General features: G+C 44.8%; 1 protein-coding gene across 1 annotated transcript; it reads right to left on the bottom strand.

The window, feature by feature from the left end:
- Window positions 1-1,940: 1,940 nt before the first annotated feature.
- Window positions 1,941-18,335, bottom strand: LOC141558201 (uncharacterized). The gene is made up of 7 exons (XM_074295052.1): window positions 18,329-18,335; window positions 17,685-18,293; window positions 15,882-15,934; window positions 12,391-12,517; window positions 11,161-11,256; window positions 8,224-8,382; window positions 1,941-2,309 (listed from the first exon to the last, which is right to left on the bottom strand). The coding sequence occupies exons 1-7, from the start codon at window positions 18,333-18,335 to the stop codon at window positions 2,263-2,265; spliced, it is 1,098 nt and encodes a 365-aa protein (XP_074151153.1). The 3' UTR covers window positions 1,941-2,262.
- Between the last annotated feature and the right edge of the window lie 5,032 nt (window positions 18,336-23,367).

Below are 23,367 nucleotides of genomic sequence, written 5' to 3'. Positions count from 1 at the left end.
GAAAACAGATCAATAAAACTTATACAAACATAACTTTGGGAGGGGCCAGTGCCCAGAGATCAGATTGCGTAGCAAAATCTACTCCCCCAGTTGGTGACCCACACTGGGTGAGGTCATTTAATAGCACTCACTTTGGAGACCACTTGCGGCATAAATGGTGACCCAGAGCCACACCCAAGGATCCACTTGGGTAAAAAGAAAGAGAATGAATAAAACTAATTTTTTAGTTTTATGCACATGCCCCATACAGTCCTCAAGAATATATGCCAGAACTTGATAAATAATATAAAGATGATTTTTAATCCCATCATTAGGCACATCTTGGTTTGTGTAACAAGAGTCACTATAGACAAGAGTTCCTCCTCTTCATAACAAGGCGTGTGATCTGAGCTTAGGCTAGGAATAATTATCCCAAGCCTGAGGTCCCCTTTGCTTCTCAAGAAATGTTTCATTTTTGAACACACAAGAAGTACCAAGCAAAATCCCTTTTACATTTATAGACAAGGAGGTTCCCTGTGACGCTATCTCATGAGTACTCAGAACTCATGGTGCCCGGGGCTTTGCTCAGGAGGATTAAATGTAGGGGACAGTAGATGATGCAGTGGGTAGAGGGCTGGGCAGAGGGTCACAGAGACATCTTCCTGTGTGACTCTGGGCAAAACATCTAATCTTGTTTGCCTCAGTTTCCTCATCTGAAAATATAGGGAGAAACAAATTGAACATGATTGAAATGATTGAAAAAACCATACTTACATTTAGATGGTGCTGACAGCTTTTGCTGTCTTTCAGTAAACTAGAAACAACAATTTAATGCCTGGTTAGTAAGAATAGTTAAAATTGACAGGCACTAGATGGCATGGGCAAGCTCTTCCTCTGACTTGCCTTTGTTCCCAGTTCCAAGGTTGACTTTCCTCCAGGGTCCCAGGGTCTCTGGGTCCTGAACCATGACAGAAAATGAAGTGTGTTTTTTCTGCATTGAGGTATTCCCTGCAGGAACAAAATTCCTATTTAAATCTAGGAAAGACAATGGCCGGTGACCAGTTTTGCCACCTATTTAATCAAAGCAAAGTTTAAATCATTTGCAGTCTTTCTTATCCAAAATATAGATACCTAGCCTCCCAAAACAGAATCTTTAGAGTTGTTTCTAGAAATCCTTAGTGAAAAATAAACAAATGAAAGCAAACTTTGTTAGTAGCTTTTGTTAATCATTTTTGGGGAAGAAACAAAACAAGAGGCATGAAATTCATGCATATTGTCTTTGGACTTTTTTTTTATAATTCTACTTTATGGGGTAGGATGGAGTTTTTTTTTTTTTTCTTTGCTGAATTAGGTAGAATTATGCTATAATTGTAATGCAGGAAAAACTGAGGCAAGATAAAAATTAGAGAGTATTTAATAATTTATTTAATGGGAGAGATTTACTGGAACCAATGGATGCATGGTTTGGTCCCAGGGCTGAATGAGACTATCTTCTCCAACAATCCAGCCAACAATGTGAGTTCTCAATGACCTCTATACACATGGCTCAGACTCAGGGGGCTGAGAGCCAGAAAGGGTCTCTGGCAGGGTGGGGTGAGCCACTGGAGATGGGATGACATAATGGGGGGAGGAACCCCGGAGATGGCGAGAGGCACCTTGATAACATGGTATCTGACATTCTGGTGGCTTGGGATGGGGAGAGGCATTCTGATACTCTAAAACATAAGATCTTTTATCCTTCTCATGTATTCTGATAAAAAGTGAGGGGAGGTTTTGTTTTGAGCTGATAATTATAAACTGAAGCAGAACAATTAGAGAAACTGAGTTAGGACAATAAAAGAGAACAGTGGCATAACATAAGAAAATACACAACGTTTCTGAAATCTAGCTTCACCAGCAAAAAGTTGCCATCAATTTATTTTTATTGTGAAAAAACAATATCTGTTTTTTATTAATTCATAATCTATAGTAACATTCAATAGTATTTTTATTGTGCATTATTACCTCATATGCAAACAATGGAGCGCTTAATTCTAAAGTTGTGTAGAGTCCAGCGTCTTGAACTGTGGGTCAGGATCCCATATGGGATCCTGCACCTGAATGTGGGAGGCATGAAATTAAGATTAGCATCAGTAAGTGTTGGGTCTGTATGTCTAGTTTACCTCTTTTCCAGATTTGTGTAAAAATTTCACAAGCCAAAAGGGGTTACGTGAGGAAAAACATTAGGAAGCCTGATCTAGAGCACCAGGGAATGAATAACTTGCCACATTGATGAGGTGTCATCTAAGGCAGGGATGGGATCTGAGAGTCTTCTCTTTGTGGGCGGGTTCCTAGGGAAAGAATTTCGCAAACTCAAAGCTGTGATGAAAAGCTTTATTAGTAAAAAAGATGCCAAGGTAGCTCTCTTGGAGGACAAGATCACATTCAAGAGACAAGTGATATTGCAAAGAGACATTTTTCTCAAAGCCTATTTTTTACAAACAGACTGCAGATGATCTCAGCTCAGATTTCCTGCTTCCCACCAACCCAGTCTGAGAGGGTTTCCCTTGTCCCAAGAGCTTCACCCTATTTATCCCTGGGATGCTTCAGTTGTTTCCTCCACTCACAACCAGGGCCAGGACTGAAGGAATCTCACTGCCTCTCCCACTTAAACCCTTCCCCCCTCAACCCCTCAATCATACAAAGGACCCCTCTTCTAAAAGCCTCCTCCAGCCTTTCATACTTCACCCAATGCTCAAATTCCACCTGGGTCACCACCCACCAGGCTGGTCATGTCTGATAGTTCCTCCTCCCCAATGCCTCCACCAGCTCCTTCCCTCCCAGATTCATCCCCTCCTCCTTTCTTAATTATTTATTTGTGTTGAGGTGATTGGGGTTAAGTGACTTGCCCAGGGTCACACAGCAAGGAAATGTTAAGTGTCTGGGATCAGTTTTGAACTCGGGTCCTTCTGACTTCAGGGCTGGTGCTCTATCCACTGCCCCCCCTAGCTACCCTAACCCCTCCTCCTTTTTTAGCAGAAAGACTGCTTTGCTAAAATTGCAGCACCAGATTAACCCCAAATAAATCCTATACTCTGAGGGACTTGAAGCAAATGGCTTTTGGGAAAAACGGAATGCTATACAACATTTGTAATTGTAAATCCCGATTGGATTGAATTGAGTTCTCCCATTGACCAGAGTTTAAGGGAAAATATCCTTAAATTTTAGCATTAATGCTATGGGGTCAGGAACTATAAGAATGGAAGGTAATGGATCAGAGTTACTCTATTCTATTCTGTATGCAATCAGTCTAGAGTGTCAAATTGACAGATGGATTTCTTTATTTTTAAAGCTTCTTATTTTAAAAATATATGCATATTTATCAACATTTACCCTTTTTTCAGATTTTATTTATTTACAAAACACATGCATGGATAATTTGACAACACAGATCCTTGCATACCCTTGTGTTTCAGATTTTCCCCTCCTTCCCCACACCCCCCCTTAGATGGCAGGTACCCCAATACATGTTAAATCCAATATATGTATACCTATCTATACAGTTATTTTGTTGCACAAGAAATATCGGATCTAGAAATAAAGAAAAAATGCTGAGGATGAAAACAAAAATGCAAGCAAATAACGGCAGAGAGAATGGAAATGCTGTGTTGCAATTAGGGTTAGGGTTCTCTTTGGGTGTAGCTGATTGATTTTGCATCAGTTCAAAGTGCTGAGAAACTTTCTCCCATCAGAAACCTGTCTCTCACACCCACCAGCTACTCTTGCTTCTGCCCAGTGAAACACAGCAACACACTCCTGAACCTTCCTTTATGTGAATGGAGTCCTTCATATCCTCAGAGATACCTATTATCTCTCCTATTAAATCTCATCTTTTCTTTCTCTGCTAAACTTTCCCAATGAATGCAGACATTCCTCCTAAGACATTCTCAGTCCTCTCCCCTCCTGGCTGAACTTCTCTGGATGCACTGAAGTTCTTCTGGCCTTTTGCTTTTCCCTTTTTCTTTTGGCTGTTGGGATTAAGTGGCTTGTCCAGGGACTCACAGGCACTAAGTGTCAAGTATCTGAGGCCAGATTTGACCTCAGATTTCCCTCATTTCAGGGTTAGTGCTCTGTTCACTGTTCTATGCTTTTCTTCTATTTTTCAAAACATTTCACACCGAGATCTCTTACAAGCAGTCAGCAAATATTTAATAAGTGCTTTCCCTCAAGGGGCTTACATCCTAAATAGGAAACAAAATACCTATATAATTGTACATAAAATACATTCAAAGCAAGTCAACAATCAGTGACCATTTATTATGTATCTACTATTTGCCAATTGTTTTCATAAGTACAGAGGCCAAATCAGTTCCTACTCACAAGAAGCTCATCTTGTAACACCTCAATGGGAGAGGCAATATGCAAACAGTTATGTCCAAGTTAGATACATACATAGTAAATTGGAGTGGGAAGATAAGGAAAGACATTAAAAAAAATTATTATTATAGCTTTTTATTTACAAGATATATGGGTGTGGGAAATTTTACAGCACTGATAATTGCCAAGCCTTTTGTTCCAATTCTTCCCCTCCTTCCTTCCACCCCTCTACCCCCAGATAGCAGGTTGAACAATACATGTTAAATATGTATTAAATTAAATTACAATACAATATATGTACACATGTCCAAACAGTTATTTTGCTGTATAAAAAGAATCAGACTTTGAAATAGTGAACAATTAACCTATGAAGAACTCAAAAAATGTAGGCGAACAAAAACAGAGGGATTGGGAATTCCATGTAGTGGTTCACAGTTCTTTCGCTGGGTGTAGCTGGTTCAGTTCGTTACTGCTCTATTGGAACTGATTTGGTTCATCTCATTGTTGGAAAGGGTCACGTCCATCAGAATTGATCATCATACAGTATTGTTGTTGAAATATACAGCGATCTCCTGGTCCTGCTCCTCTCACTCAGCATCAGTTCCTATAAGTCTCTCCAGGCCTTTCTGAAATCATCCTTAGGGTCATTTCTTTTTTTTTTTAATGCATGAGTAATTTTTTTTATAACATTATCCCTTGTATTCATTTTTCCAAATTATCCCCCCCCCCTCTACTCCCTCCCCTTGATGACAGGCAATCCCATACATTTTACATGTGTTACAGTATAACTAGATACAATATATGTGTGTAAATCCAATTTTCTTGTTGCACGTTAAGTATTGGATTCCGAAGGTATAAGTAACCTGGGTAGATAGACAGTAGTGCTAACAATTTACATTCACTTCCCAGTGTTTCTTCTCTGGGTGTAGTTGTTTCTGTCCATCATTGATCAACTGGAAGTGAGTTGGATCTTCTTTATGTTGAAGATATCCACTTCCATCAGAATATATCTTGAAGTGTACAGTGATCTTCTGGTTCTATTCATTTCACTCAGCATCAATTCAGGTAAGTCTCTCCAAACCTCTCTACATTTGTTAAGGGAGTCAGATGTTTGCTAAACAATGCACTTTGTGAACTTTCTTGTGTCCTCTGTTGGAATAATTGACATTGCTTATTCTTTTCATAAAAGAATTGTGGGACAAGAAGAGAAGAGGAGCTGGTCACATGGTATGGAAGAGGGCTGATGAGTGGATAGCCAGAATACTCCACAAGTGCCCTTGAGATGGTAGGAGAAAGTAAGGAACTAATGAACTTAAGTGAAACATAGGCAAGAGTTGCACAGGATGGACAGACATTCTTGTATCTATACTATTGGGAGAATTTCAAAATAAAAAGATCATTGATCTGGATATCTGAGTATTTGAGGGAATTACTATGTAGCTAGTTTTTCTTCCTTTTTCTCAATTCAGTCTATCTCTATTCATTTACATATCCCCATACTTCTTTGAATTCTTCCTATCCACTTTTTCTCATGCCACAATATGTCAGGATGTTCATTATCATAATTTGTTTAGACATTCTCCAAATAAAAATCATCAATTTTTTTATTTGCAACCAAAAAACCAAAGTAAAACAAACAAACAAAAATCCACTGCAATGAATATTTTAGTGTAGATGGAATCCTTCTTTCCCTCACTTCCTTAGAGTTCATGCCTTGATGTAGGGTCTCTTTATCACAAAGTATGTGACATTTGGTCACCTTTTAATAAATCCTGATCCTAAATGACTTTCAGAACAGTTGGATCATCAATTCATACCTACATACATTGTATTACTGTGTCTCTAATTCGATAACCCACCTTTCCCTAGTGCTATTTCCAGCTTTTGGGATTATCACTGTGAATTTGAAGGATTTAAGATGAAACTTCAAAGTTGAAATCTTTCATTTTTAAAAGCATCTTAATAAAACATCTTCTGCCTGAACAAATATAGCAAGAAACCTATTTCTTTAGTTGTACAGAATAGTTCATTTAGGAATGGATGTGTGTGTCCTGAATCAAAAAAGGTCTAGGTTTAGAATTGCTGTTATCTTATTGCCTCTTCAAAACTGCCAATCATACCCAGAAGGCTTAATGAAGTCATTTGAGTCATTACCCTAATCCAAAGTTGAAAACCAGTAATAATTGGCATGGAGGCATAGGGTTCATTTTAAAATTCTTCTTTGACATTCTTAAAGGATTTAGGGTGGGGACAGAGCCTAACCCTAGTCTAAATCCACTGGGCTCCAGTCAAATTAAATTACTTTCCCAAGCCCAGAGTTGCAGAATCAGAATTTCAACCCATGTCCTGACTCCAAAAATAGTGATCTTTCCATTCTGCCATGCTGTCTTTTAAATGCCTAAGAAGTTATTGGCCCCTTCTACTCCTCTTTTATTTTCCCTTCTTCACTCTCACCATAGGGTTATAGCTAGAGATGGCTAAGTATGAAAGGCATTAGCACAACCACATCTTCTCCCAGGCTTCTCTCCTGAATTCATTTTCCTCCTTATTTTATTGTCTTTACATTTCTTCACATATCTGGCAATTAACAGTAGGATTTTTATATAAAACTCTTTCCATACTGGTTGTATTCATAAGGTTTCTCTCCAGTGTGGATTCTTTCATGTTTAGTAAGAGATACCCTTTTTGTAAAAGTCTTTCCACATTGATTACATTTATAAGGTTTTTCCCCAGTATGGATTCTCTGGTGTACAGTAAGAGATATCCTTTTTGTAAAAGCCTTTCCACACTGATTACATTCATAAGGTTTCTCTCCAGTGTGGATTCTCTGATGTACAGTAAGATGTGCCTTTTTTGTGAAAGCCCTTCCACATTGATTACATTCATAAGGTTTCTCTCCAGTGTGGATTCTTTGATGTTTAGTAAGAGCTCCCTTGCCTCTAAAAGTCTTTCCACATTGATTACATTCATAAGGTTTCTCTCCAGTGTGGTTTCTCTGATGTAAAGTAAGAGTTCCTTTATGACTAAATGCCTTCCCACACTGATTACATTCATAAGGTTTTTCTCCAGTGTGGATTCTCTGGTGTACAGTAAGAGTGCCATTTTCTGTAAAAGCCTTTCCACATTGGTTACATTTATAAGGTTTTTCTCCAGTGTGGTTTCTCTCATGTATAATAAGAGATTCCTTTTTACTGAAAGTCTTTCCACACTGGTTACATTCATATGGTTTCTCTCCAGTGTGGATTCTCTGGTGTTTAATAAGAGTTCCATTTTCTGTAAAAGCCTTGCCACATTGGTTACATTTATAAGGTTTCTCTCCAGTGTGGTTTCTCTCATGTATAATAAGAGATTTCTTTTTAGTGAAAGACTTTCCACAGCGGTTACATTCATAAGGTTTCTCTCCAGTGTGGATTCTCTGGTGTGTAGTAAGAGTTCCTTTACGCCTAAAAGCCTTTCCACATTCGTTACATTTGTAATGTTTCTCTCCAGTATGGTTTCTTTGATGTATAGTAAGAGTTTCTTTATAACTAAATGCCTTTCCACATTGGTTACATTCATAAGGTTTCTCCCCTGTGTGGATTCTCTGATGTTTAGTAAGAGCGTCCTTTTTTGTAAAAGCCTTTCCACATTGGTAACATTTATAAGGTTTTTCTCCAGTGTGGATTCTCTGATGTATAACGAGAGCTCCCTTTCTTGTAAAAGACTTTCCACATTGGTTACAATCATAAGGTTTTTCTCCTGTGTGGATTCTCTGGTGTGTTGTAAGATTTCCTCTTTTTACAAAAGCCTTCCCACATTGATTACATTCATAAGGCTTCCTTCCTGTGTGGATTCTCTGATCTACAATAAGAGTTAGCTGTTTTATAAAACTTTTTCCACTTTGGTTACCTTCATAATGTCTCTCTCTAATCTGGATTCTCTCATGTGAAGCACAGATTTCTCTCCAAGTCAAGTCACAGGGACCATCACACATGAGTCTTTGCTTGTGAGTTTCAAACACAGAATGGCTTAGCTCTGCAGGAGTTCCCTTCATTCCAAGTCTGATCTCTGCTTCCAAGAAAGAAAGAAAGAAAACAACAAAAAATTAAGGAAATATAAAAATGGTGCAGGGCATATATATAAATATATGTTTGTTTATTTATTTATATCCTTTTCCCTCCATTAGCAGAAGACAAACTCAGTTGTTTCTCTTCCTAGGCAAAGAGAAAAATTCTGAATGGGTAGAAGCAATCACTTTGAATCTCATTAGTTTACATTCCAAACATAATTTATTTTTTAAGGAGATTCATGCACACTTACAGTGGAATCTCAGAATAAACCTATAACAACACTGAAAGTGCCTTCATTCTGATTAGGTGCAAAACTCAGGTCAGAATGGCTGAGTAACTTGACGTCAGTCCCAGCAGCTTAGACTACGATTTACATTCTGTGCATGGACATGCTCTGCCTATAGTATGTGACAAAGGATCTCCATGCAGTTTTTTCCTTTGTCTTTCATTATTTGTACTTTCAATGCTTTTTCCATAGATATGTCATGTAGTGCATATATACTAAATATTCAAGTTATTTTATGATCCATCTTACCTGTAACCATAACAAATACCTATGATGATCACTTTCAATTTTAATTTTTTCTATTATATTACCTGAGGTCATATTCAGAAGGCTACTTGTTACAGAATCCACTTGTTACAATTTGTAACTTATACCTGAGTATAATTTATATCAAAAGTGATTTTGTTCTGACAGATTACTTTTTTTGAGATAGTTAATATTTATTTCTTTTTAAAACAATTATCATGAAGCAGCTAGGTGGCACAATAGATAGAGCACCAATGATGAGTTCAAATCTGGGTTCAGAAACTTAACACTTCCTGACTGTGTGATCCTGAGCAAGTCACTTAACCCCAATTGCCTCAGAAAAAAATTAAAATAAAAAACCTTTATCATTATGTGCCCCATGCATAGAATAACAAACACAGTTTTTAAAAAAATGCATAAAAATATCCACATCTGAAAATGTGTTTCATATAGAAAATTGCCTCATCCTGTGATATGGGAGGGAGTTCCACTATGGCAATCCTTTCCCTTTAAGAAATTCACAAACCCCTTGAAGGATTGAGATAATGATTCAAAGGACCCGGCCCAAAAATGTCTTAATGGTACCTTCAGTGGTAAATAATGTCTGAGTTGGTTATACAGGTAGCTGTCCCTTGGGACAACACAGATGTGCTCTCACAATCACCAACACACTGCAGAGGAGGATTGTGCAGTGATCCCATCAAACTCTGGCTGCTTCTAAATGCTTCTAACTTTTGGTTTCTCAAAATGACACCAAAGTATTCCCAGCATTCCAGGAAGGTTGAACATTCATATACAAATGGCCAGAGGAGGGCAAAGACCCATGGGGCTGTCTCTCCCTGGACCACTGAAGTTCTCTCCTTCTTGGGTTATCTAGCAACCCCATCTCTAATTGCCTGAGTAAGATGTGACTTGGGTCTGCATTCCTGCAGCAGTGCTGGCAGGCTACTTGAAAACCAGGTCAGGAGGCAGGGACAGGAGAGGCCATAATGAAATCATCATGGAAGGCCACAAGCTTTCCAGAAAATCAGACCTTAAAGTGTGTAAGCTTATCTTCTAATTTGAACATTTCCTCTAATTATGTTATTCTTCTTCTATCTGGCTGTTTCTCAAAGGAAACGGTTGGGGATGTGGGTTGTTCATTTAGTAGGGATTCAGTTACTATCCTTTCAAAGGTTGTGAGTACGTAAATATTATAGAAAAGCAACATAAAACAATATTTGAAATTGACCCGTGAGTACATTTGTCATTTAGTGCAATACTTGTCAAGAGCCAACATAAATATAAATCTTTTTTCACAATAATTAGCAATAGCTTTTAATTGGCTAGAGATTAAAAAATGAATTTCCATGTCTCCATTTTTTATCAAATTCTCCTGTTTTCTACCTCATACATATATGACTATATTCATCGTATCTGCTTCAAAATCATAAAACAGTGGATTGCATGTGGATAGGGCCTTGAACCAGGCAACACAGGTTTTTTTTTTAATCCACTTCAGAAATTTTCTGGTCAAGTTATAGGACTTCTATAGATTCAGGTTTTTTTTATCTGTCAAATAGGCATAATAATAGAAGTTAGGTCCTTGGGGTCACATGATGATAAAATAAGACAATGCAGAGCATGGTAAACAAGGCTGTAGAAATGGTAGCTATCTTATTTCACTTTGGCTCTTTCCTCCCCAGTCCTGCTCTCCTTCTTAAACCATTATGATCATCACCAATTAATGATGCCCTGAGGCACTATATTATTCATTTTATTTGGTGCACAGTGGGTCTCTCCACAGTTGCTGCTGCATTGTCTGCCCAGCCACTCTGTGACCTCCAGGAGAGCAGGGCATGCCCCTCACATCTCTTTGTATTCCTGGTGTTTAGCCCAGGGCTGCCATGTAGCAGGCCATTAATTGTTTACTGACTAGAAGTTCTAAGAATGGCTCAAGTCCCAAACTTAATCCCTTGGGGCACTTTAAAGAGAGTTCCATTGCCCCAAATCCCTAACAGTCGCTTCTTACAGCATCACAGATGAGCACTGAAAGAGCCCTACAGGGCCATTGAGAGCAGCCCACTCATTTTGTAGATGGGAAACCGAGGTTCACTGAGGAGCCCTGGCCATTGCTGCCAAGAAATATCCATTACAGAATTCCAAGTCTGGCCTTTCTCCCCAAAACTGAGCATTAACTTCAGTGTAACTCCCAGAAGCGTTTTGTAACCGCAGCTCTCATGGACCTGCTTTCACCTGACTCACCTGGAGAGCAGCTCCTGAGGCCTTCTTGGTCCAGCATCCACTGTGCTTCCCTTTGCTCAAAATAAGAGGTCACCTCTTCTCTGAGAACTGGAAGCCCTGGACAGGGAAATCAGAAAGAGAAGAAGATAAAGAGAAGTTGGCCACTGAGTTCTCCTTAGGGAAAAGTGAGGATTCTGAGCTGTTCCCTGATGAAATTCAGCCCCTGATGTTCAGACATATCCATCAATACTCACCCACTGGGGTTTGTAAAGCAAGTCACCTAAGAGAGGATGTGCCCACTATTTGTACAGCTTCCTCTGATAGAGAGCCAAAGGTCCTTCCTCTTACTTCCTGTCCGGTGAGGCTCCCTTCTGACAGAAACTTCTGATCACAAACTTGGGTAAAAAAGAGCTACTGGATGGGAGCAGCCTCAGGCCTGATCAAGAGGGACCTTGAACTTAGTACACTTTTTTTACAGAATGATAGACTCATTTTCTATAACTTAGAGAGAACCCATAGTTCGGTGGAGAGTCCTGGACACAGAGTCAAGTATACCTGAATTTGAAGTGAGCCTTGGACAATTACTAATTGTGCACCTCTTGGCAAGTCAATTAAACTCTGTTTTCCTCAGTTTCCTCAACTCTCAAATGGACATAACAATATCACACTAACTTGGAAAGTTAAGATGAGGATAAAGTGATAAAATATTTTGATTTATTTTTAATTTATAAACAATCATTTCGATATCATAGTACATTAAAAAAGATAAGTGCACATGAAACTATAAATCCACAATGTACAACATTCTATTACTTTCAAATAGACAACGAATTTATTTTTTTCCCCTTCACTTTGCCTGTCCCCAACCTAGAGATGGCTGCCATTACACAGAAATTTTTGTATACACATAAATAATACACAGACATATAAATACACACACACACACACACACACACACACACACACACACACACACACACACATATACTTTGGCACACAAAATTTGTGTCCAGGTAGAGGCTAACTTCTAAGATTAGTTCCATGTTTCAGATGCTTCCCCTGATTTAATCTTTGATCTGGAATAGGTAAGAGAGAGCTTCAGGAACAACAAAGGACATTCCCTGATCCTATCATGCAAGGCAAAGACCAGCACTTGCTCTTCTCTTTCCCCATCCCCCAATCTTGCACCCTGGGGAATGGAGATTTTCCCTTTGAGTGCAGACCTGCCGTCATCAGGGGAAGTGCCCTTACCCAGGGAGAGCAGGTTCTTGGCGTTCTCCACCATGACCTCCTTGTACAGCTCCTTCTGGGAGGGGTCCAAGAGCCTCCACTCCTCCTTAGTGAAGTCCACAGCCACATCCTTGAAGGTCACCATCTCCTAAACCATGAAAAGGAACAAGATGAAGAGCAGAAAGAGCCTTCAGAAGTAGAATCCAAACTGCTCCAATTTGCTGGAGAAAACTGAAACTCAGAGCAGGGATTTGCCCAAAGGTCACAGGCTTTGTGAGAGTCAGGGTCAGCTCTTGACACTGTGGTCATTAAGAGACTGAGAGAATTTGGGATCAGCTGAAATAAAGCTGAGAAATGACTTATCATGCAACACATAATGGGATGGCATCTTTGGGCCCCACGGCATGTCCTTTTAATGAATTCTTCCAAACTCGTTTCCTTGGTGATCCTTCTGCTTTTCCAAGCGCATTTCATATTTCCCTCTCGTGCCCATTTTATGCTTTCATTTTATCTATAACCTTTTCTCCTAAATGAACCATCTCTGCCAAAGAGAATGGCCATTGTAAATTTGACATGTTTATGTCAAACAAGGAATTGCCACCCTGACCTCATCATGGTCTAAGTGTAAGCCACAATTTTCAGGTTATTTCTTCTAATCTATTATTTCACCTCTGAACATCTGAGGAATTTATTGCTTTTTTATAGTTTGTGAGATTGCCAAGGAGAAGCCCACATGGGGAGGGGGGAGGAGGGTGGGAATTAGGAAAGGTGGAGAAAAGCAGGAGGCCAGATTTAGGAGGTGGGCTCCACTGATGAAAGGTCTCATAGGAGCCAGGGGACCTAAAGTGCCTGAAAAATCTACTAGTCTTGGGGTTGGGGAGCTGTCCCTCCTGGGAGACACGAGCCCTTGGAGGAGGACAGCATGGACACAGGGTTGGCATTGGGAGGAGAACGTGGAGAAAAATGAAAGGACGGCGAGGCAGGATGGATCATGTGCAGGGGATGTTCCCCAGCAGAAGCAGGGTTCTCTCCAACACCTGCCCTGGGCTCTGAAAGCAAGGCGTCTGTGCCGTTGGCCAACACGCAGTGGCGGAAACCCCTGCAGCACAGCCTCAGAACGGGGCCTTGGAGGCTCTGAGGGTAAGAAGCGTCAAGGAAAAAGAAAGCGCCCGTGGGCAGAGAGCCCCGGGCCCGAGAATGAGAATCCAGGCAAAACAGGAGGGGAAGATGGAGGCCAAGGGCAGAGAGGGGGGTCCCTGTTAGAGAGGGAGGAAGGGATGCAGTTAGAAAGCCAAGGAACAGGACCAGTGGAAGAGCAAGAGGGGGAGGGGAATGTGTGAGAGAACTGAAGGGAAAGGGAGGTGAAGACGAGCAGGAGGAAATCGAGGAGAAGAGATGGACAAAGGTCTAGAGAAGGTGGAGGTAAAAGACTCAGGACGGGGGACCACAGAGGAAGACGCCTATTTCTTTTCGACACAAGGAACTTTTAGAAAAATTCACTGTATCACAGATCCTGCCCACGAATGTAAGAAGGTAGAAATGGTCCATGTTCCCTCTCATTCCCTAATGAAATAAGAGTGAAAACTGGCTCAGAGATCGGCACCGGAAATACAAACCCAAAAGGAGATTGACCCGTGAGGATGAATTCCATCATGGCTGAGTGCGAGAGCAGAACTCGGCAGCGATAACTCCGTCAAAGGAAATGGGGGCAGTAGGGGGCGCAGTGGGTAGAGCACAGCCCTGAATCCAGGAGGAGCCGAGTTCAAACCTGCTCTCAGACACTTATCACTGCCCGGCTGTGTGACCCCGGGCAAGTCACTCAACCCCCAATGCCCTCACAATAAAAAACAACAGAAAAATGAAAATGATTAATTAAATAATGTTCCAAAATTTCTGAGTTTCCGCTTAAGCTGCCCTCAGGGGGAAACACTCACTTGAAAAGGGAAGATTAAGCATTATACAAAAACCTAGAAAAATGGGAACGAATCCCAAATAAACCCAAATAAACCCAAGAGACAAGATGTGGTGATGAGAAGGGAAATAAAACATGACCAACAGAAAGAAAACCCACTCGGATCAAGGGGACGGAGCCTGAAATCCAGTCCGGGGCCGAACAGCAGAGGAGACACCACAAGAAAACCAGGAGGAGGAAAAGGCCCAACCGTCCAAGGAACGCCCCTTTATGGTCCAGAATCTGAGAAGAAGGGGCTGGGAGGAAGGCTGTCAGCAGCGGGTGTGACCCCAGGAAGAGGAAGTGAGAGGGCAGCAGGAAGCGGATGTGAAGGAGCGGGAGGAGGCGGGACCAGGTGAGTAAAGAGGAAGGAAAGAGAGAGACAAGGGAGGAGAAAGTGAACAGGGGGGAGGCCGCCTCCTCCTCCCCCACCCCCTCCCTCCTGTCTGCTCCCTCCGCGCCCCCTTGTGGAGACTTTGGACATTCCCAGGCAAGTCTGGCACAAATGATTCAGAAAGCAGAGAAGGAAACAAGGAGAACTGACTCTGCTTCCAGGCAAGTACCAACATGGCTGACACAGCCTCAGAGCAGGAGGCAGCAAGTGAAGCAGGCAGTGATACCGAGGAAGTCCCTGTGGGGGCGCCACTCCCCTCCCCCGCTGTGGGCCGCTCGGACCCAGTGGCGCCCCCTTGGGGCCGCTCCCACGGCAGGCAGAAATCTCCACAGAGGGAGGGACCTTGGGAACCTCCTCCAGCCTGCCCAAGGAAGGAAGAGTAAGTGACAGGAGATGAATGGAGAAGCGCACCCAGTGAAAAGGGGGGAGAGGGAAATGGGGGGGAGGGGGAGGGAGGGATCAGTCCTGAGCAAAACAATGGGAAGGGATGGAGCTGAGTGAGTCTCCTTCTGTCTGAGGGGGGAAGGAGCCCGAGGCCCCGACAGAGACCCGGGACTGCGCCCAGTGCAAGTGTGGGGGATGGGGAAGGGCACAGAAGGGGAGGCCCTGAAAGGAGGTGCGCCCTCTGGCGGGGACCTCAGCTTAGCACAAAGAGCAGCCAGGAGCTGAGGATCAGGGAGGAGCAGCAGCTGTCTGCCAGAGGAGGGGGGGAAGGGAGGAGGGGGGGAGGAAGGGGGGATGGGCCGGGCCCTGTGGGAAGGGGCTTGGATTTATTTGTTCCCAGGGAAAGTGGAGCAGGTGAAAGGGGGAGACGGGAGCTTCAGGGCAGCGTGGCCACAGGAGGCCAAGAGCAGGAGAGACTTGGGGTGGGGAGGGGGCTGGGGGGGGCCAAAGGGAGCAGATCTGACCCCTGGGAAGGAGATTCCTGAGGAAGCAAGTGGAGCACCTCCTCAGTGCTCTGTAATGAAATAACCCCCAGCAGGGGGCGTGCACGGGCTTCGGTGCCCAGATGCCAGGGGCCCAAGGAATCCGCTGGGCACGGCAGGGTTGTTACTGCTGTGTGTCCCCCTTTTTGTAAAGAAATGACCCGTCCATCAGGCCCTGCCCCCGCCACAAGGATGGCTGTGGCTGCTGATGGGCTGGGGTCTGGGGATGGACTGCACTCACCCGAGGAGGAGGTCCGAGGCTCCCGGGGCCCATCCCCTCTGGCTCCCGGCTCCCTGTGGAGGTGGCAAAGCAACCAGAGTGACTCATTGCGTCCACTTCCTCCCTCTGGGCCCCGTCTCCATCCCGGGGTCCTGTTGCTCCCACCCTGGAAGGACCCTCAGAAGTGACAAGGCCAAAGCTCTTCCAGACAGAGGTCCCAGGGGACCCTGGGGCTTTCATTCTAAGCCCCTCAGAAATCCCAGAGCAAGGCCAGGAGCTCCAGGAGCGTCCCTCCCCCCTCTGCCTGTGCCAGAGAAGCCCAGCGGACTGCCTGGGGCTCCCGGCCTGGGGGACCGCTCTTTGGGCCCACCCACTCTGGGTGTCTGTCTCTGACTCGGTCCCTGCTGGGGCCAGTCCTTGGTCACGTGAAGCTGGAGCGGGAAACGCTCCCAGAGGACGAGGGGACTTTCCCCTCTTTTCTGAGCAGGAGGAGCCCACAGCAACTCCTGGAGTGCGAGGTCCCCCAGGGCTTCCAGACTGCCCCCTGCAGAACAGTGCAGGAGGGGCCGCGAGGGGGCGCTGTGGATGGAGCACAGCCCTGAATTCGGGAGGACCCGAGTTCTAATCTGGTCTCAGGCACCTCGTACCTCAACCCTGGCTGTGGGACCCTGGGCAGTAAAAGCACAGTGCAGGAGGGGCAGGAATGGAGAGAAGGTGGTCTGAAGAGGAAGAGTGCTCCCCTCTCCATCCTCCTACAGAGAGCCCAGAGGCACAAGGGCTTTGGGGAGTCCAGACGGAGGAGTCCAGTCAGCCTCCATGGCTCCTGAGTCAGCCTCTCCCTGCACCTGGTCCTCTGCCCCCTTCAACAGAACTGACACATGTCATCATTCCAGCCATAGACTTGATGAGAGCAGAACCAGACAGCCCAGTATGTCAAATCGCTAACAAAATCTTATGCAACTTAAATGGATTTACATCTTCTGGAGAAGAACTCTCCTAGTTCTACAAACTGGTCCATATGGTCTGGAAGCAGAAAAGCCTATTCAGATACAAACGTAAGCATTCTTACCTACTCTGTTCTATTGTTTCTGTATAACGTTTTTAGATTATGTTTCTTGGCAGTGATTCCAAGCTGATATTGCCCCTCAACACCTCTTGCATTTATTACTAATCAAGAGAGCTTTGAGGAGGAGAATTCTTTCACCGGAGAGAGGAACTGCAGACCTGCCCCGTCCCACACCCTCCGGGGACTGACTCTTTGTGGAGGAGGGAGGGGGAGGGGGGAGGTGGAGATCAGAAGAGGTCAGGAAGGGAGCCCCCGGAATGATCGGGAAAGCCAGAGCCAGAGAGACTCAATCCAAAGTGGGATTCAACCCTGAGGGCTCCAAGGGAGGGAGGCAAGGCAGGAGAGCGCAGTCCGTGGGGAGGAGGTCAGGGCCAGCGGAGTGAGAGGAGTGCTCCTGACGGACCGCGGAGCCTGGGAAAGCGCCAAGACGCTGTCCTGGGGTCTACCCGGAGGTGGGGAGGACCGCCGGGAGCTTCTGGGACAGCTGAGGCTTGGAGCGGGCTTAGAGGCTGAAAGGAGGACTCCCGGATTTCTGAGGACAAAGTCTGAAGTCTGGGAATGTCCGACCCGACGGGAAATCTGGCCAAGTGCGGAAGCGAAGGTTTAGGGCTGGGGGAGCTCATCGCACAGACGCCGCGGCGGAGAGGAGGGCTCCTGGCGGAGCCGGAGGCCCCGAGCCGCGAGTTCCGGAGCGGAGACCCCAAGGCCAGGGCGGCCACGGAAGTCAGGAAGCCCGGGGGCTGCAGGCTCCGACCTACCTGGGGCTGCAAGGACAGGCCCGGCTTCCGAGTGTCGCTGATCCCGGGGAACGGGAGAGATCCGAGCTCCGGGGAACGGGGAGAGATCCGAGCTCCGGGAGACGGGGACAGATCCGAGCTCCGGGAGACGGGGACAGGTCCGAGCTCCGGGAGACGGGGACAGATCCGAGCTCCGGGAGACGGGGACAGATCCGAGCTCCGGGAGACGGGGACAGGTCCGAGCTCCGGGAGACGGGGACAGATCCGAGCTCCGGGAGACGGGGACAGATCCGAGCTCCGGGAGACGGGGACAGGTCCGAGCTCCGGGAGACGGGGACAGATCCGAGCTCCGGGAGACGGGACAGACAGGAACTTCAGAGGAAGGCAGAGCAGTTTGTGTGCAGGGAATGGAGAGCGGTGACACTTCCTGCTTCCGGCAGCCCCGCGCGGGCGGGTCTTCCCAAGAACCCCGCCCCGTCCCTCCCCCAGGGCGGTGGAGCCCTTTCCTCCAATCACAGGGAGGGGCTGGGTTTGGGCCTCCCGGCGCCTCTCCTACCTCAGCCCTGCCCCCCTTCACACAAAGATCTTCGGCCCTAAACTCCTCCCAGACCTCCCGAGTCCTCCACAGGGCTCAAATCGCTCCTGGGCCACACCCCCCTCCGGGCTGCTCATCTCTGAGAGCTCCTCCTCCCCTCGGCCTCCTCCCGATCCTCCCCAGGGCCTCCTCCTCCTCTTCCCCAAGCCCTCCTCCTCCTCTTCCTCCTCCTCCTCCCCTCAGCCTCCTCCTCCTCCCTTCCCACACTCGCCCCTCCTCCTCCTTGGCAGAAAGACCCCCTCCCCCCTGCTGAAACTGCCTCAGGAGACTAACGCCCAGGAGGGGAGCCCACGCTCTGACCCTCTGGAAGCCAAAGGCTCCTGGGACAGTCGGGGGCTGCACAGCATCAGTAACTGTAGATCAGGACTGGATTGTACTGAATTTTCCTCAGTCACTGGGATCTTGGACCCTCTACAAGTCTACAAGGCAAACGACCCTTAAAATTCAGCCTTAAACCACATGGTGCGGGATGAGAACCAGGAAGAATTAAATGTCCTGGATCAGAACTCCTCCGTCCTCCTCCATAAGCACCCCTCACTCCTGCAGCCCTTGTGCTATTGCACTCTGACTATTCCCTCCCAACGTTCTATCTCCTCAAACCCTCCCGTCCTCCCTAAGCAGTGAGTGAGTCCCCGTTCGTTCCCGCTTGTCGCGGGGCCCCGGAGGGTTCTCTCTCACTGCCGGTGCCGGTGCGTCCGCCCAGCAGTCTGTGGCCTCCAGCACGGCAGGGGGCGTCCCTTGCGCTCCTTTTGCTCCTGGCGCTTAGCCCCGAGCCCGGCGTGTAGCTGGCCCTTCAGGGTTGGCTGACTTGAGGAAATAAGCTCTTCCTGGATCACCTGATCCCTTTGTCTCTTTCAGGAGCATTTCAAGCCCCCAAATCCCAAACAGTGACTTGTTGTGGGATCCCAGATGATCCCTGGAAGGGACCTCCTCATGTTAGAGAGGGGGAGACACAGATTCAGGGACCAGCCCAGGACGCCCAGGCTAAGAAATGTTTTAAAGAAGAATTTCTAGGCACTTCTTCCCCAAGTCTGGCACTTCCTTCTTGGTAACTCCCAGAAGCCTCTTGTAACCACAGCTCTCCTGCCCCTGCTTTCCCCTCCCTGGGGGGCGGGGCAGCTCCTCAGGCCTTCTTGGTCCAGCCCCCATGAAGGCCCCAAACCAGAGATCCTATCTTCCCTTGGGCCCGGAAGCCCTTGGCGGGAAATCAGTCAGGGATGAAGAGGGGGAGAAGCTGTCACTTAGTTCTCTTTAGGGAAAGATGAGAGGACCCAGAGCTACTCCATTTTGAGATTTGCTCTATTATGTGCACACATATTATTCTTTTTTCCTCAAACATTAGTGCTTATTTAACACAAAACAAATAGGCCACATTATTCTGCTGTATAATTATTTTTAATGTTTCAAAATGTTTTCATTTATTTTTTTCAAAATTTATTTTCAAAAATTTCAAAGTAGATACAAAGATCGTCTTCAACATTCACCCTCGCAGAACCTTGGGCTCCAAACTTTTCTTCCTCTCTTCCTCCACTCCCTCCTCTGGGAGCAAGGGACCCAAAGTACCTTAAACATTTCTATGCACATGTCCTCATTTGTCATGCTGCACAAGAAAAATAAGATCAAAAAGGGGGGAAAAGCAAACAAATAACAACAAAGAAGGTAAAATACTCTATTATGATCGACTTTCAGTGCCCACAGATGGTTCTCCCCAGCCCAAGTGTACTGGAGTTTGGCTGAATCACCACATCACTGAGAAGAGCCTTTAGAAAGGATCATCGCACAGTCTTTCTGTTGCCATGTACACGGTGCTCTTGGGCACAAGGGATGCAAAGCCCAAAACCTTTGTCCATGTCCCGCCTCCTCTCCTGCCAGGCTCCATTCTGGAAGAGAGTCCTAATCCAGCACCTGGACAGAGGAGTGATACTGGGCCAGAGCAGCCTCAAGCCTGACCAACAGGGATCTGGGTTGGGGGCATCTTCTTCATAGAAGATTATTCCTCCCAAGGTTTCCATTATCTAGAAGTGAAGGGGAGCTGGTGGCACAATTAAGAGACACCTGGGCATAGAGTCAGAAGTGCCTGAGCTTACCTCAAGCTTCAGACAGTTCCTAGCTCTGTGCCCCTTGGCAAGCACTTAAAATCTGCCTGGGTTACCTCAATTCTTAATGGGGAGAATAATACCACCTAACTTGGAAGGTTGTTTTGAAGGTAAAGTGGCATAATATTTAGTTTTCTTTTAAAGTATGGAACAAAACTAGAATTTTTATACCATAGTACAATTAAAAAAGATGATTGCACAATTTGCTGCTTTTTTCATTTAGACAATTTTATCAAATAATTTTTTTCCTTTCTCTGCCTTCACACACTCTAGAGATGGCTTCCATTCATATGCAAAAAGCGTCTTTTTCCCTTTGTCCTTTATCATTAATATGGGTAATTGAAGTCAAAATGATTTATTTGCTTAATATTGTTCTTAAACAATATTGTTGTTACTTTATTGTTAAAAAAAAACAAAAAACAAAAAAAAAACCATTCCACTCCTGACAATATAGTGAGTGAAAATAAATGCTTATTCCCTTCTATTCCTTTCCTCTTGCCTGTGCTGATGTTTGAGGGCAATGGGTTAGGAAAACTGTCCATCAGCTTCCTATATTAGGGTCACCCAAGAGTTTTCAGCTCAAATTGATGCTTGTTAGAATAACATTCCAAATATTAAACCTATCCCACAGAGGAATAGGCTGTGAGGAAAAGCTGCTTGAGCAAATTTCAGGCCATTGAAAGAGAAAATTCATGTCTAGGTAGAGATGTAGTGAAATAACCTCTGAGATTAGTTCTGTTTTTGAGATATTTCTCTACTGGTTTGACCTTGGACCTTAATTTAGAATTAGCAAGAATTACCTAGAATTAGTAAGAGAGAGTGGTGGTCATAAGGTTGATGGCAATAAGAGAATTGTTACAATTCCCTTTAATCAGCCACAGTGGGCAGGGTCCTAGCAAATTGTTTGGGCCCTTTGCAAGGCGCTGATGTGGGTTGTGGTTCCTTTAAGACTAGTGCTTTTCAATTGATTTATTCCTTCCTGATTTCCAGCCCCTTCTAGCTGATCAATTCAAGAAGCTAGGACCTTTGATTCACAAACCCAGGTCAAAAGCACTCCTTTGAATTCCAGTAGGATATATTTGGGTCTCACAATCCTCATGGGATCTGAGCCAACTTGGGTGGTCCTAGCCCCCATTCTAATGATCTGCTCAGATTTCCAAACCCTCACCTAGCAAATTCTAGTCCTCCCTTAAACCCATCCAGGAACCAACTTAGGACTCCAGCCACAGGCCCCTTTAGTTAAATCTTTCATTATAAAAGAGCCAGACTGGACTCCTCTATTGCAGAGGGTGTTAGGATTACTAAGTGAGAACTGAGGTTGTCTGGATAGTTACAAGGTGAGAACTCAGGTTGACTTGGTAGAAGGAGCAAGCCCATTGGCTGAAGTGGTTCTTCCCAGAAGCCCTTGCATTATCCCACGCCCATTCTCTGGGAGGATAAAGAGGACAGCAATCCAGGAAGAGGAGAAGACTCTGAATTGCATCAGGCCTGACGGGGCTCTCTGCAGGAAGGGAAGTCACTTCTTTGGACAAGAGTTAACAGCAACTGCCTGGAGACAACGGTTCGTTACAGGAAGAAGAATCTGTCGGAGAGATTTGAGTAGAAGACACAGCAGATCTCTTCCCAGAGAGCGATCCAGCAGCTTCTGGAGACGACAGCTCGTTACAATTGGCGCCCAACGTGGGGCAAGGACTTTTACTTATCCTGACAAGAGGAGCTAGACCAGACCTTTGCAATTTGGCGCCCGAACAGGGACAGACACAGTCCTGATTCCAGTGGAAAAGCTTCCAATCTAGATCTCAGTCTCTCTGACCCAGAACCGTGAGTAACGAGGAAACTTTGTTAAAGATTAAGTGAGCGTGCTAATAGATAAATAAGGAACTTAACTTGTTAAGGGCTAAACCAGGAATCTCTTATAGCTGAAATGGGGCAGATGTTAGCTATATTCAATCCCTGGACCTCAGCCGACTCAACCTCAGCCCCAGACGCAACCTCAGCTCCATTCAGGAGTGGTACTATAGAGAGTATAATCAACATAATTGAGGAGCAGAGTTTACTTGTAACCTGGGTACAGATTGCTAAACTCTTGGCTGCATTAAGACACACATCCCCTTGGTTCTTAGAGGAAGAAAAGATAGATGTAGATAAATGGAAGCTAGTGGGATATGAAATGAAAGAATTTCAAGCAAAAAATGGGCCTCATTCAATTTCTGCAGAAGTATTTTATATCTACAACATAGTTCAATTAGCCTTAAACTATCAAGCAAGTTGTAGGAAAAGGAAAAGTTCTAAAAATGAACAGAGGAGGAAGTGTGAGGAAAAAAGGAAAGATCAAGATCTTTCCCTAGAGCAAGAGGATTTAAATGAGGAATTATGGTATGATTCTCTTGAAGAAGCTTCAACCCTGCCTAGAGAACAGATTATTGACAGGCCCACATCAACCCCACCTTCAGAGATGGAGGAAGAAAGAGGGGAAGAGGCAGAAACACAAACAGAATTGCCTGTGAAGAAGCCTAAGCCTATGACAAGATTAGAAAAAGCATTGGTTAAAGCTAAGAGAGAAGGACAGGATATAAGTGATTTTATACATGCATATCCTGTGATTGAAAATATTGACTCTGTAGGTCAAAAAAGGAGAAGATATGCACCTTTAGATTTGAATAAAATTAAAGATTTGAAAAAAGGTTGTACCCTTTATGGGGCTACATCAGCTTATGTTAAAATGTTACTAGATGGTTTGTCTTATGAAGTCCTAACCCCAAATGATTGGAAATCCATAGCAAGGATATGCCTGGAACCTGGAGAAAATTTATTATGGCTTTCGGAATTTCATGAATTATGTAAAATTCAAGTCAGATGCAATTTGGAAATAGGAGTTAACACACAATTCACTTTTGAGCACTTGGCTGGTGAAGGTCGGTATGGAGAGAATTCAGAACAGACTGATTATACCATGACAATATATGAACAAATTGCTAAGGCTGCAATAAAAGCTTGGGGTGTCCTTCCTGGA

Source organism: Sminthopsis crassicaudata, chromosome 2, assembly GCF_048593235.1.
Source record: "Sminthopsis crassicaudata isolate SCR6 chromosome 2, ASM4859323v1, whole genome shotgun sequence".
Lineage (NCBI taxonomy): Eukaryota > Metazoa > Chordata > Mammalia > Dasyuromorphia > Dasyuridae > Sminthopsis > Sminthopsis crassicaudata.
This window is presented reverse-complemented; position numbering and strand designations above follow the sequence as displayed.